Source organism: Podarcis vaucheri (genome assembly GCF_965113315.1).
Source record: "Podarcis vaucheri genome assembly, chromosome: 9".
In the NCBI taxonomy this organism is placed as follows: domain Eukaryota; kingdom Metazoa; phylum Chordata; class Lepidosauria; order Squamata; family Lacertidae; genus Podarcis; species Podarcis vaucheri.
In genome coordinates, this window is record NC_138767.1 from 37,145,271 (window position 1) to 37,160,122 (window position 14,852).

The following is a 14,852-nucleotide window of genomic DNA, read 5'->3' on the forward strand; positions in this document are numbered from 1 at the left end:
TCAACACAGCTATATTTGCTTTTTGTGTAACTTTAAGGATGCTAGTTAATAAAATAAGTTGGCATCTGAGGAAGCTAGAGGGAAGGAAGCCAAACAGACCAAATTCTTTATTGATAAGAAATACATTGGGAAACAAAAAAACAACAACTAGCAGTGCTTGATTTTATAACATAGAGCACTACTACTTAATATGATCATGGGGCATCCAGACTGTATAAAACAATGCAGCTACATAAGAACATGAATCTTTCCCAACATACAGTGGTACATCGGGTTACAGACACTTCAGGTTACAGACTCTGCTAACCCAGAAATACTACCTCAGGTTAAGAACCTTGCTTCAGGATGAGAACAGAAATCGTGTGGCGGTGGCGTGGCAGCAGCAGGAGGCCCCATTAGCTGAAGTGGTGCTTCAGGTTAAGAACAGTTTCAGGTTAAGATTGGAGCTCCAGAACGAATTAAGTACTTAACCCGATGTACCACTGTATAAATGAGCCTCTTACATGTGAACCTTAAGTATGTATAGTGGTACCTCGGGTTTGGAGAGCTGGCTGCATAAGGAAGCCAGTTCCAGGTGTGTGGCTCTTTTCATACTTCCCAGTTGTCAGCACAGGTCAGCATTCCATTATTTCTGAAACTTCTTGTTGTTTTCTAGAGCTTGCTTTTTACAAGAGCTTGACAGGCAACTTGGTGCCTTATTACCACTAGAAGCCAGAGGATTTTCTTTTTAATGATGTCCGAACAAATTAACTGTTAAAAATAAGCTGCAGGAGAGCACAGCAGGAAGGAAAATTCAACAGTCTGAAGATCAGAGAGAATTAAGTGCTATAACTGTGGCCTTCATGCCTATAAAAATTGACTTGACTTAAGTTTAATTCAGAAGAGAGCTGCATTGCATACATAGGATGCTTCCCTGTTGGGTTGGATTTTTTGTTTAAAAAATTGCATTGGAATGCACATCCTCCCTGCTGGCGTCCATTAACATACTCCTGAATCTATAAATATAAATGGATTCTGCAATGTTGTTGTTGTTTTTACCAGCCCTTATTTCTGACATTTTATTTTTATTTTTTGTACGTCACTGCAGCAGCTGTAGTTAAGCTTCACAAAAGGTTTGTAATTTCCACTTAGCTAAACTATTAGATATTATTGTTTCTCACGGAAGAAGAGAATACCTTGAATGTTTCTGGGGCAAGTAGTGTGCATTCTCAAGAAATTGCTGCAATAGTTTAACAACTATTAAATACTGTGTTTTTTTTCGCTCCATAAGACGCACCTGGCCATAGTTTTTAGAGGAGGAAAACAAGGGGAAAAAATATTCTGAACGAAACAGTGGATGTATGATTTTTGTGGTTCATGCTGTGGCCACAGACATGTGATTTGACAGTGAGTTTGGGGTAGCCCAATGCAAAAATCCTAAGAATCCATGTGGACCTGTGCTTTGTAACCCCCCTTTTCCCCATTGCGGCCCCAGGCAACAGTGGGTGCATGATTTTTTTGGTGCAGACTATAGCCATGGACATGCTATGTGATCTGATGGTGGATTTGGGGTGACCCAATGCAAAAATCCTGAGGATCCATGTGGATCCGTGCTTTATAACCATGTTTTTGCGCCATTGTGGCCCCCCAGGCAAAAGTGGGTGCGTGATTTTTTTTGGTGCAGGCTGTAGCCATGGACATGTTTTGTGATCTGATAGTGAATTTGAGGTGACCCAATGTAAAAACCCTGAGGATCCATGGGCTTTTACCTCCCCTCTCCCAGGCAGCTTCCTTTATCGCGTCCCTTATCTCTTTCCCCAATCGCTTACCAATCAGCTGCTTTCTTTCAACACTCCCTTCCCTCTTGTTTGCCTTACTGTCTGTTCCTTAGCTGGAGCAGTTTTTTGCTCCTCCTTTTCTTCTAATTTCTCTCCTCATTGCTTTAGTCTGTCTCTTCTTCTTGCAAGTTTGCTGTCTTTACCTCCCCCCTCCCAGGCAGCCTCCTTTATTGCTAGTGTCCCTTATGTCGCTTCCCGATCGCTTGCTGATCAACAACTTTGTTTCAACACCCACTTCCCTCTTTTTTTTTAAAAAAAAGCATGATCTGCTTTTTGCCCCTGGGCAATTCAGCTCCAGGGACCATGCATTCGCTCCACAAGATGCACAGACATTTCCCCTTACTTTTTAGGAAGAAAAAGTGTGTCTTATGGAGCGAAAAATACGGTAGTTCTTTTTAAATTATTTGGGAGTCATGGGGCAAAGTGTCATCAGCGCACCAACACTCAGCTTCTATTTCTCTGCTGGTAACAGCCCAGTAGGGCTTTGGGTGCTGCCCTTTAGGATTGTAGCCTTAAATATATATTTGAAATTTATAGTGCATTATGATCACTTCCTTTGAATTATGACTCAGTCTGGCTTCTTTTCCTCAAGCACACACACACTCTCTCTCTATATATATATGGAGAAATGTAGCAGTGCAGTGCAAATGAAAAGGGGCAGTTTCTCCTATGTTATACTTTACCTGCTTATTACCCACAGTAGTGTGATCAGGGCAGGATTTGTTGTTGAAGTCCAGAATCCCACTCAGCAGAATGAACAGGAGGGCCCCCAACTGCAGCAGTAAGCAGGACAGACGTACTGAGGTAATACACATGACCATCTAAAGAAGCTCTATAACCCCATAAGACCAGGGTCTAAAATGCATCATCTTCATGCACCGCTGCCACCATCATATATTAGCCAAACCTACATGGACATTTGGTTCAAGTGCCTACATTATATAAATAGTTGGTTTCTTTAATCCATGATGTAACTTATGTTCCTTTGGGTAAAGCGTGTTCTCACTAAAAGAGAGCACGTGTTGCGGATGGGGCCGAACAAAACTCCACTTGGTTGCCAGGCAGTATTAGATTCAAGGGGCCTGGAGCAGATTGGAGGATGGTGTTACTGGGGTAAATTTGATGTTGCCAATTTAGGGGTGGGATCAGTGGTTATTTAAGCGAGGTCCACAGCTTTCTCTTTCTCTTTCGCTGTGGACATCGGATCACATGGAGCACTTGGACTGTCTGGAGGACAGTGATGCAAACTTCTCATTGTCTGGTTACATTTCTTTATTTCCCCCTTCTTTTAATCCTCTTTAGTCCCTTAAATAATTTAATTCCCCCTTTTCCTGTTCAATTTCCCACCCCACCCCTTACCCTGCCCTGTGGGAAGATTCTCCCTGTATCTGTGGCTTGCCTTTCTTTCGCAAAAAGGTTTCCCCCATTTCTCCTGTTGTAAATTGTGGGGCTAGTCAGGGCTGTTCCCAGCTTAGCTGGAATCACTTTCGTTTACAGCACCCCCGAAGGTTGGCTTTATTTGGGTGTGTGCAGCGCTGTTGGCCAAATTTTAATCTAGCCTTGGGCGGGAGCACTATTTTGAGTTCCTTTAATATTGCTATGAGACTAAGATTCTCAAGAGCAGAGGCATGGAGCCCTATTTGGCCTGGGCATAACTTCCGAGCCTAAGTATGCTACAGGTAGCAGTTAATTGTTAAGTCTCTGACCTCTCTATAAGAATGTACCTGCTTGCAGGCTCAGTTGCTGCTAATGTATATCAGAGGGCGGCAGAGGCTCTCTGTGCCTCCAATGACTATGAGCACTCTGTATATGCTCTTGAACTATGCTGTTTCTGAACAAGTTTATTTTCTTTAAGTTTGTTTTGCCCTGATAGTGGCGACTGCCATTTTAGAGGCGAGCCATTGTGGTTTAGTGGCTAAAGTGTAGGACTAGGACCTGGGAGACAGGGTTCATATCCCCCTCTTAGCCATTGTTATAACAAAACAAAACAAACTGCTCCTTTTGGGCTATTCTGTTGCTGGGTAGTTCGGTCCATAAAAGAACTTTGGGTTTCTTGAAGGGGTGCTTCCCTCTAAAAGGGCAAGCAGGGGTACCTGGACAAGCTGTGGGCTGCTTCAACTCTGCTATTTCACTGGAAACATTTATGCCTGGCCTGGCAGGTGATCCTAGGGCTTTGCCCTAGAATTCGATGGCCTGGAAGCGTTTCCGGCCTGAATAGTGTCCCCATGTGGTCCATGAAGCATCGGTTTCACCAGTTCCTTACATTGTTTAGTTTTAGCAGACTATGACTGGGCTTTTGCAAATGCCTCAAGAGCTTGCCTCTCCTGCAGGGGATGACTTGTGGACGCCCCAGGTGTCTTCTTCCAGAAGAAAGCATCTTCGAAGGCTGCAATCCAGGAGGAGGGCAAAGAGGAGCAGGGATCATGATTCAGACATCACCTTGGACCTCTACAGGGGTCAGGGTGAGGCTGTCCCGGGTCTTTAGGGATCATCCTGGATAACTCAGCTGGTCAGCGCATAGTGCCGGTAATGCCTAGGTTGCAGGATTGGTCCCTATATGGGACAGCTGCATGCTCCCCCATTGCTCTACCTGGACACTTAGGTCCAGTGTCGAGGGCCTTTTGGTGGTTCCCTCACTGCGAGGGATGTAACAGGCGCCACGTTTGCAATATGCAAGCGGGAGAAAGCACCTTTGTGTGCCCGCACTGCAGTTTGCTCTGTGCGTTACAGGGCACAGCGCTGCATTTGCATTGCATTGCGTGAGAGATTTGCATTTGCATTGCACAGAGGTTGTGCGCATTGCACAGAGGGTGTGAGTGCATTGCACAGAGGGTGTGTGTGCATTGCACGGAGGGTGTAGTGGCATTTGCACAGAGTGTGTGTGGTTTGGGTTTTTTTTTTTTTTTGCATTGCACAGAGAGTGCATTGCACGGAGTGTGTAGTTGCATTGAACAGAGGGTGTGTGCAGTGCACGGAGTGTGTAGTTGCATTGCATGGAGGGTAGTTGCATTGCACAGAGTGGGTAGTTGCATTGCATGGAGGGTAGTTGCATTGCATGGAGTGCGTTTTTGCATTGCACGGAGTGCGTTTTTGCATTGCACGGAGTGTGTAGTTGCATTGAACGGAGTGTGTAGTTGCATTGAACGGAGTGTGTAGTTGCATTGCATGAAGTGTGTAGTTGCATTGCACGGAGTGTGTAGTTGCATTGCATGGAGGGTAGTTGCATTGCATGGAGTGCGTTTTTGCATTGCACGGAGTGTTTTTTTTTTTGCACTGAGTGTGTAGTTGCATTGAACGGAGTGTGTAGCTGCATCGCACGGAGTATAGTTGCATTGCATGGATTGTGTGAGCACCGCACGGAGTGTGTTTTTGCATTGCACAGTGTGTGTCTGAAAAGGAAGCTGGCACGGCGGCAGTTTTGTCGGGACTTTTTTAGCGGTTCTGGCCAGCGTCGGCCCTGTAAATTTACGTATTATGATGGCAGCACAAGATGCCCCCTGCCCAAGCAGGGCTGGAAGCTGGCAAGCAATACCTCAATACTTTTTGCCCATATTCCCATTTTATTTAGGGATCCAGTTGGATATCGTTGCTAAAACATACCACTTGCCTATGGAGAAGCTGTCTGCCTTGAAGGAAGTTATTTTGTAATACTTCCTCTGTAGCAAGTGATGCTTCATCAGATCCGATCTTGCTGGGTCACTTAATTAATCTTGCATGCAGAGTGGTTGCCCCAGGCCGCCCCTTCCCTTCCCACTAGGCCAGGCTGCCTGCGGCCTGAGGTCCCCTTACCTTTCTCATGCAATGGGATCTCATGCAATGGTTGCAATTCCTATATGTATGCAATAGTAGTTGGCCATGGCAGGATACTTGCACAGGGATTTTTCAGGTTCATGCTGATGCTGCTGGATCTTTGCCCTTTGGTTTTTTATTTCAGGGGCTGCTGGTGTGCAAAGCCATGGCCTCAAGCCCGGTATGGTGAGGCAATCATGTGACCTAACTTTTGAGTTTTCCCCATTGTAGTAGCAGTTCACATGTGGCCCGAGGAGTTCAGTGACCATCGGATCTGCTTTTGGTCTGATAACCAGGTAGTGGTGAGCGTCTTGGCTAAACAGTTCTCACGCTCCAGCAGAGTCTCCGCCCCTCCGCTCATGCTTTTGAGCTGCACCGCTTAAGGTTTACTATTGTGCTTTCTGCTCTGCTGATTACGGGATCCTCTAATGATGTCTCTGACACTCTATCCCATTTTCAGATGGAGCGCTTCAGATCCTGGGCTCCAGACTCAGCTATTGCCAGACTTTTCCAGACCACCTGTGGCATTTTGACAACAATTAGTAATTACAGAGAGCAGCAGCTTCCATTTCCCCTTCTGCTTTAGCTCTTATGGGAAGGCCTGGATGGATTTCTTAGCCTTAAGCTGGCAGTCCTCGGCCATTCAGATGAACTGGCCCCCATCCTCTGAGCAGATCCTGCAGTATTTGGTCCACCTGCCGCAGATTGGGCGTCCTGTTATAACTATAAGAATTCAGTCCGCTGCAATGTCTGTTATACTGAAGCTTTATTTTTCAGAGACCCTTGCATAAAGTTTGTAATGTGCAGGGCCTTGGAAGGTTGGAATAGGCTCCAACCTCATAGGACAGTGGGCAGGAAGTCGGTCAATTTTACCTAGGCAGGATCTGCAACAAGTTAAAACTTGTCTGCTGGTAAAAGATCAAGGCGAGACTCCTTTCAGTATTCCATTGCATTTTGGGCACTGAGGGTTGGGGAAATGGTTGTTGGAGCCAGCACAGGGCTGAGAGTCTGGAGGCTTATTGCTTCAGGACTTTTCCTTATCTGCTTTGGAGCTTGTCATTAGAGTTGGGAACTCTAAAACAGACTTAGTGGGCAGGAGTGCCACAATCAGGCTTCCCATTACAGATGAGGAGGGCCCTTGCACGGTTATGGATACCAGAAAAAATTGGCTTTTCATTCCCCTGGGGGCTGGCCCACTCCTAGTGCATGAAAATGGGTTCCCGTTAGCCAGGCATTAATGTGCTTACGCCGTGCACCAGTTATTACGGCCTGCGGCTTGCCTACCACTGAACACGCCTCATTCCTTCCGAATAGGGCTGCTGCAAAGGCTGCACACTGGGGGCCTGTCAGTAGACAGGATTTTGAATACGGGTCATTGGAAGTCTGACGCTGACAAGGGTTATATCAGGAAGTGTCACAATGATGTCTGTGCTGATGCTTGTCTGTTATTTCCTTTTCTCATAGGAGCAGTGGTGCACATTTGGGCCACAGCATTGTACACTGGGCTGGCAAGCGCGCTGACAAGTCTGGACTGGGGCGCCATCTCAGTCTTCCTGCCCATGTGGACATATACTGGATGTCCAGATGGGGAATGCTTTGGGAGGAGGTCCTTCCTTTGGTGCGGTCGAGTGTGACCTGTGCAGGTCCTCCCGCAGGGCTGGTGGTACAGCTGGGCAAGAATGATTTGCCGTCTTCCTCCAGCATAAGTTTGCATTCCTGCATGCAAGAGGGCTTGGATTGAGTTGATGGCAGCTCTCCCTGGACTCAAAATAATTTAAGGCATTTGGTTCAAGGTGGTCTGGAGGGGGGGTTGGAGCACCTGTCCCCTCCAATGCGCAAAGATATTCCATTAAAGGAAACCAAGGATTTGCCATGCTTTGTCAACCCCTTTCGAGGGGTAGGGCCACGCAAGAGTCCCTGGGAGCATTTGGGGTGAGCTTGAGTCTGATCCTGGTTCATTGCTCCCCCACGCTGTTTACTTGTACTGACGATATGGTGGGGCCCAGTGGTCAGTGCTGCCCTGCTGAGGTCAGGTGCAGCTAGTCGGGAACCAATGCCTAGACAAACTACCACCGAGCAGGCCAGAAAGCATGTTAATATGGCGGTGGAAAATAAAATAAATAAAGTAAATCAAATAAAATAAAATAACATATAAAATAAAATAACAAATAAAATAAAATAGGTCCTTGCTTTAGGTGGTTCTGTGATATTGCACCCTGCTATTTTCTTCAAGACTGTTCCCCTCTTTGGGGCAGATGGGGGGTGCATCTTTCCCCTATGGGGAACGACACCTGGCGGGATGCGATTGCCTTGGGATTCATTGCTCCCCCACAATGTTGCTGGTACTGACGATATGGTGGGGCCCAGTCGTCAGTGCTGCCCTGCTGAGGTCAGGTGCAGCTAGTCAGGAACCAGTGCCTAGACAAACTACCACCAAAGAGGCCGGGAAGCATGTTAATAAGGAAGTGTAAAATAAAATAAAAATAAATAAAATAATAATTAAAATAATAAAGTAAAATAGGCTTTGCTTCAGGTGGTTCCATGATTTTGCACCCTGTGATTACCTTCAAGGCTGCTGCCAGCTTTAGGGTGAATATTTCCCCTATAGGGAACGACACCTGGTTGGCTATGGTTGCTTTGGGATTGAAGGAAGGGTTGCATTTGTGAGTGGTTTGGCGGTGAGCTAAGGCTCTGTGGCGGTTAGGCATTGGTTAAATTGGTTGGTGGAGGGGTATGGATTGGCTGTGCCTGCCCCTCCAATGCTGCTGCTGCTGGGAATTCCGTTAAAGGAATTCTGGGGCTTACCATCCCTTCGTCCAAACCCTTGGAGCAGGGTACGGGCCGTGTAAGTTCCCAAGGAACAAGCAGGGAATAGCTGAGGGTCTGTGTCGCAGTCCCAGCTGTCCCTGGTCTTGTTCCTCCACACGCTGACTCACGGGAGTCAGCGCTGTCCCCAAGGCGGGGGGGACAGATAGTCATAACCAATGCCTAAGCAACCACTCTCAATTTGTATGAAAATAAAGTTGTGGCCAAAAGTATGCCAAAAACCTTAAACAAAAATTATGTGTGATGTGTGAGTTATTGGGGTAGGGGTTTTGGGGGACCTCAGCACGCAATGAAATAAGGTCTGGGAAAAGTACAAGAGAGTGGTAAGACTGAAGAGATTTTGCAGAAGCTTTTGAATCACAGCAGCACGTGGCTTCAAACTTGTTTTTTGGGGTTGGGGAGGACGTAATAAGAAACAGATATGGATATTTTCTCCATTGTTTATTGGAGCTGCATTATTAAAAGGTTTGCAGGCTTCTGGTTGAAGGCAAAAAAGGTATATGGTTTCTGCTTTTGGATAAGATTATCACATGAATCCCCACAAGACTGCCTCTTATTAACTAAGGCACTGCTGCTGTCACTATATGGCAAGCTATTAATGAAAGTGCTCTGCATCTGCTCCAGGGCACTGCATGATGAAGCTGCATAGGATGAGGGAGCTGCAGTCCAGCAATGCCTGGAGGGTTAAATTTCCAAATCCCGATATGCCCTTTGCTGTATGAATTATATGAACCAGGGCCTGATTTAATATAAGGCGGATTCCAAAGGCTGGTGTGTTAGTAATTGTTACCTGTACATGTTGAAAACAAACCATGCTCGGGGTTCTCAGCGAAAACCATAGTTTGATATGAACTCATAATTTTGCCGAACTGTGAAACTGATTTCATTGACGTGTTTTATTTAAGATTGCTGCCACTGAAATTGACAGGACTTAAATACACAGAGAGAGATTTCATTATCTAAGTAGTTGCTAGCTGTTCAGTTTCAAGCTGTTTGAGGCAAAGAGAATCATTTACGAGGAGCAATGTATGTTTTATACTATCAGACATTGGGGTTCAGGTAGGTAGCTGTGTTGGTCTGACGCAGTCAAAATAAATTAAAAAATTGTTCAGTAGCACCTGGAGAGCCAGTGTGGTGTAGTGGTTAAGAGCGGTAGACTCGTAATCTGGGGAACCGGGTTTACGTCTCCGCTCCTCCACAGGCAGCTGCTGGGTGACCTTGGGCCAGTCATACTTCTCTGAAGTCTCTCAGCCCCACTCACCTCACAGAGTGTTTGTTGTGGGGGAGGAAGGGAAAGGAGAATGTTAGCCGCTTTGAGACTCCTGAAGGGGAGTGATAAAGCAGGATATCAAATCCAAACTCTTCTTCTTCTTCTTCGATACCAATTAAGTTTGTTCTGGGTATCTGAAGAGGTGCGCATGCACATGAAAGCTTATACCCAGAACAAACTTAGTTGGTCTCTAAGGTGCTACTAGGCATTTTTTAAAATTTATTTAGACATTGGGGTTTATGAGGTGCTAAGGGGAAGTGCTATGGTACCTTATCGAGACAGACCAATGCCAACTATCAAACAAAACACATTGAAATGTGTTTAATAGTATTTGTATCCACTGACTTACCTTTTAAAGTTATAAATTTAATGAAAATTAAATATGACAAAAATAAAAGTTCACTTTAGTCACTCAGGTATATAATTATGCTTGATGCATTTCATGTTGAAAACATGAATGCCTCCTGCTGAAAGAGATTATATGAGACAATGTGAAAACTCTGTTGTCTTTCACCAGTAATAGCTGTTCCAGACATGCAAATTTATCACTTGACTTAATTCATCAAGGTGGCCAATGTATTTATTTGTGAATTCATTCTAACAAAGCAATATTGACTTTATCTGATCCATATTGAAAAATAATGTTTACTGTAACACAAACACATAACCACAAAAGCTACCAATTTATTAGCCCTGTTCTAATATATACAGTATATGTATATGGATCATAAGCTGGGAACCTTAAGCCAAGTCAGTTTTCAAAGGGCTTTTCTTAACTGTCTGACCTGTTGAGATTTACAAAGTCACTTCAAGTGACAAAAGATATTTATAGCACTTCTCAGGATCTGATCCTTTCATGCTGCATGTTTTATGATGATGGAAACAATTCAAACACAGAAAGTCAACTCTATGAAAAATAAGACAAATTTATTTAAATAAAAATACATGCACAACACACACACACAAAATATACAATGGATATGGTTTACACATAACAATACCTGCAGTTTTTAAACCAGTAGCCAAAATTATAAAAACGAAAGTACAGTACATGCATACATAAAAGCAAAAACAAAAAAGACTGCTGCTCAATTCACTTAAGAGGCAATGCTATCAAATATACTTTGGGCCTGTGCTCCAAAACTTAGTTAAAACTTGTGGACTTTATCCAAAATGTTTCGCAGTAGAAACAAATGCTTTAAAGGTAATGCAAATGATTACTGCTTTTGCAAAATCTTCATTCAAATAAAAGGGGTTTGTGCAGGAGTGATGTTTCAGGAAACACAAATCATTGTCTTTTGGGGGACATGGAATTGCAGTTCAGTTCACTGACCTGTGGCCACCTGTGAACAAACTTTTCTTGGATGCAATAGATCAGGCATACGCAACCTTTGGCCCTCCAGATGTTTTGGCCTACAACTCCCATGATCCCTAACAGGACCAGTGGTCAGGGATGATGGGAATTGTAGTCGAAAACATCTGGAGGGCCAAAGGTTACCTATGCCTGCAATAGATAATTCGTGGTGGCCTCCATTTTACTCAGAACATTACAGCATAATCACATATATAATCTATACCTTTCAGGACAACTTCTTACAAGGCAGCTTACAAAATTGCATTCTACATTTGTATGCAGAGAACAACAGATCATGGTTCTTTGAGACTTTGGTAGCATAGAATGAAAGGTGTCTCATATGCCATGAGATTAAAGAAACACAGAGGGAAAAGACAGAGAAAAAAACTCATTACTTTAAAAATAATCTCAAGACAGCACACTGTTTTCCTACAACCGCTGACCTATGGATATGTGCCATTCTTCCCTTTTAAAGTATGCTAAAATATTAAAAATATTGTTTGGGCAGCTGGAAATGCACACTAGGATGAATAATGTGGGATTTAAAAAAATAGCCAAAGAAATAATACATAAGGGTCAAGCAAAGTCTAATGGCACTGGAAGTGCTGTAAACACACATTCATTAGGGCTGTAAAGCACTCCAGAAACCAGTGGTCTTAAGCATGCAGAAAACTCTATATAGTATTAAATAATTTAAAAATGTCAGCCAGTTGTATATGCTAACTCAGTAGCATTGTGTTCTGGAGCATAAGTTAAAATGCACTATATTTGGCACTTTCCTGCATTCATGATTTTTCCTGCTGTTCACAGAATTTCTCCTATTTTTCTACAAAACTTAGCATTAAAGAATAAGTCCCTGAAGTATTATACTTTTCCAGAGGCAAACTGCCAACCTGCTACCTTTCTTTTGAAAGACATCTGAAACTTCAGTGATGAAACTTCTAAAAATAATCAGTCCAGACTTTGATTTACTTATAGCAGCAACATGGTTTAGGTGTTAACCAAACACAATTGTCACAAGAGAGATACGCTGTTTTAGCCTCCACCTGCACTCATCAGTACTAAAGATCTGGGAGGAAACCGAAATGAATGGAAAATAGCATTCTTTACTAGCTCCCACTCACTTCAACTGCGGTGACCTTCCTTGGGGGATTACACTTCTGGCCATTAAAATTTCTCATGCCAAAAAAAGAAAAAGGTTTCCTGGACTTAAGCCAGAACTATTTCTGATTAAAGTATGTGTCGCTATTGCTTTAGAATAATTTACATCTTACAACAAAATTCAGCCATGGTACATTTTTTCCTTCATGTGTGAATTATTCCAGAAAGCTAAATTTTCAGTAGGTAATATGAATACATTCTCAGATGCTTACTGACTTACTGTATTATTACTTTTTTAATGTTCACATTTAGTTATTCTTTATATTTTGGTTTGGTTTTTTTGCTACATGACATCAACGTGCACAATAAGATACTGTATTGCCAAGGAATTGTCTTCACTCCTAATTAATTCATGATTATTTTAAGTAAGCAAATGGCTTGAAACATATTAAATTCAGTGGGACTAATCACATAAATATTAACAAAAGTGGGATGCCAGATGGCATTTTAACACAGCATTGCTAGAGATACTGCTTCTGAGAACCCATATTCTCAAATCCTCAAAGCAGTTTTCACAGAGCAAACATTTCTGAAAGCATTATACAAGTTTACTTATGACAATACGGATTCACTGGTCAGCAGTGCACCTTTCAATATGCAGCTGTTTTATAGTGAAAATACAAACACGGATTTATACCCCACTGAAATGAAAAGTTTATTGCTTGTGTGTTGATATTCTACCACTTTTCACAACAATATTTGTGCCTTTGCAAAGTTTTGACTGTGGTAAGAACGCTGGGTTGGATAAAGATTTAGCCATGCTTAGAGCTGTTAAAATCAATGGGAATGAGTTTAGCAGGACTTAACTAGCAGGACTTAAGTTACACACATCTAATTTAAGTCTGGATCCAATCCAGTTTGCTGAAGTTCTCTAGTACTTTCAGCTGTTTAAAACTTATCTTCCTGCCCAGGCTGTCATTGCTCTTATTTGCCAGTAGAACAGTGGAAATGTACAAACAATGAGACCTCATTGTTTCAAATGCAGAGATTTAATGCAGTAGTACAATCTGCCTGAAACTCTCTGAGCATCATTATAGCAACATATCTTAATTTTCTTAAATGGTTCTTATCTATTTACTCCCCCCCCCCCAATTCCCAGTCCTTTCCATTCAAATGTAAAACTTATATTGGGGTAGTATTTACATTTGATTTGAAAATGGCACTCTGCTTTAGGTTTCATATTAACATTCACGAGTGATACATTTCAGATTGAAGAGTTGTTCTTTGGCCTTAGCCTTTTATATAGCTTTAACTGTATGGCAATAGGTTACAGGTTCTTTACCCAGATCGTTTTGATTCTGCAAGTTACAATTTTAATAAATTATTATCACTGTCATTTACATACAAACATTTATTATAACCACTAGTTGAATCTCCTTTCCCTCTTGATACTTTCAGAGTACACAGAGGACAGACTCATAGCTGTCAACTTTTAGATTTGAAAATAAGGGATCAGCAGCCTCACCTGTCCTGGGGACAAGCAGCGGGAAACGGCGCTGGAATAAGGGAATTTCCCACCCAAAAAGGGAAGGTTGACAACTATGGACAGACTCCAGTGGCCATCCTTGTTTCATAATTACTTACACAGGTTGTCGCTTAACACCACTGAGAATGGCAGGTAAAACCCCAGATCCTGATTCCAAGGCAACTGTAATACATTACATGGCTTAAAGCCCAAGGCTTAGACCAGTGTGTGAACTTAGTTTTTTGTTGTTGCATTAACGATGTATATAGCTGGAACTGCAAAGTTTATCCAGAAATGCCGCAAATATTTACTAATGCAAGGTCACCAATATTAACATTCCTTTTCTAAACGTATCATGGGTCTTATGCACCACAGCTGAGCAGCACCTTAGCTTTGCCCTTAACCCAGTAGACAGTATCTTAGGCAATTCAATGTTGCTTTGTATAGAAGTGGGATTTACTTTCAAGTCCAGGCTCAGAGTGACCCCTACTGACTCAACATTTGGCCTTCTATCTGACTAGTGACCAAACCTTTAATTCTGGTGGGCTTATGAAATACAACCTACATTATTATTATTATTATTATTATTATTATTATTAGGCTTTTATTTATCAAACAGCTGGTTGCCAGAACACTCAATCTACCATATTTTATCGATGTTTCCTTTTGATTGACAGTACAGTTGGGGGAGAACCTAGGTATTTTCCCTCTCATGTATGCCCAATCTGTGAGACGCACAAAGCAATTTTGTGTTAACTAATGAGCACAGGTGTGTGATCCTGTGCACACAGCCTTTTTTGTGTTGTGTCTAAAGCTTAGGTGTCAGCTTTTCCATATGTTCCCTCTGGAGGTCGGTAGTACTTTGGGAAAGCCATCAGCTGTATCATGTTGAAAGCATACTTTCTGCATTTGATATTCTTCAGTACATTCTCTATGCGGCATCCTTCTCTGGTGAAAAGGGAGGGAAAAAAGACAACTTCGTGAAACAATAAATAAATAAATATGTTTTATTTGTACATTGCAGAGTTTCAGCAACAATTGAAGTAAAAATAATGGAGATTCAATTCTACAATATATTTTCCACAAGTGATGATACATCTTACAAAATTAGATCCAAGGCCAGGCCCAATACAGTTATTGCCCTTAGAAGTAGAGTGTGGGTTTTATATA

The 14,852-nt window shown here is 42.8% G+C and overlaps 1 protein-coding gene and 1 long non-coding RNA gene across 2 annotated transcripts in view; one reads left to right on the forward strand and one right to left on the reverse strand.

The window, feature by feature from the left end:
• Positions 1–14,852, forward strand: part of LOC309540706 — a 44,820-nt gene that overhangs the window by 15,416 nt on the left and 14,552 nt on the right. The window lies entirely within an intron of this gene.
• Positions 10,611–14,852, reverse strand: part of INPP4B (inositol polyphosphate-4-phosphatase type II B) — a gene marked incomplete at its 5' end in the record, with an annotated part of 260,693 nt that continues 256,451 nt past the window's right edge. The window contains one exon of the mRNA XM_082237557.1: positions 10,611–14,630. Coding sequence (XP_082093683.1) covers positions 14,498–14,630 — 133 coding nt within the window. The 3' untranslated portion in view covers positions 10,611–14,497. The remainder of the gene's footprint in view (positions 14,631–14,852) is intronic.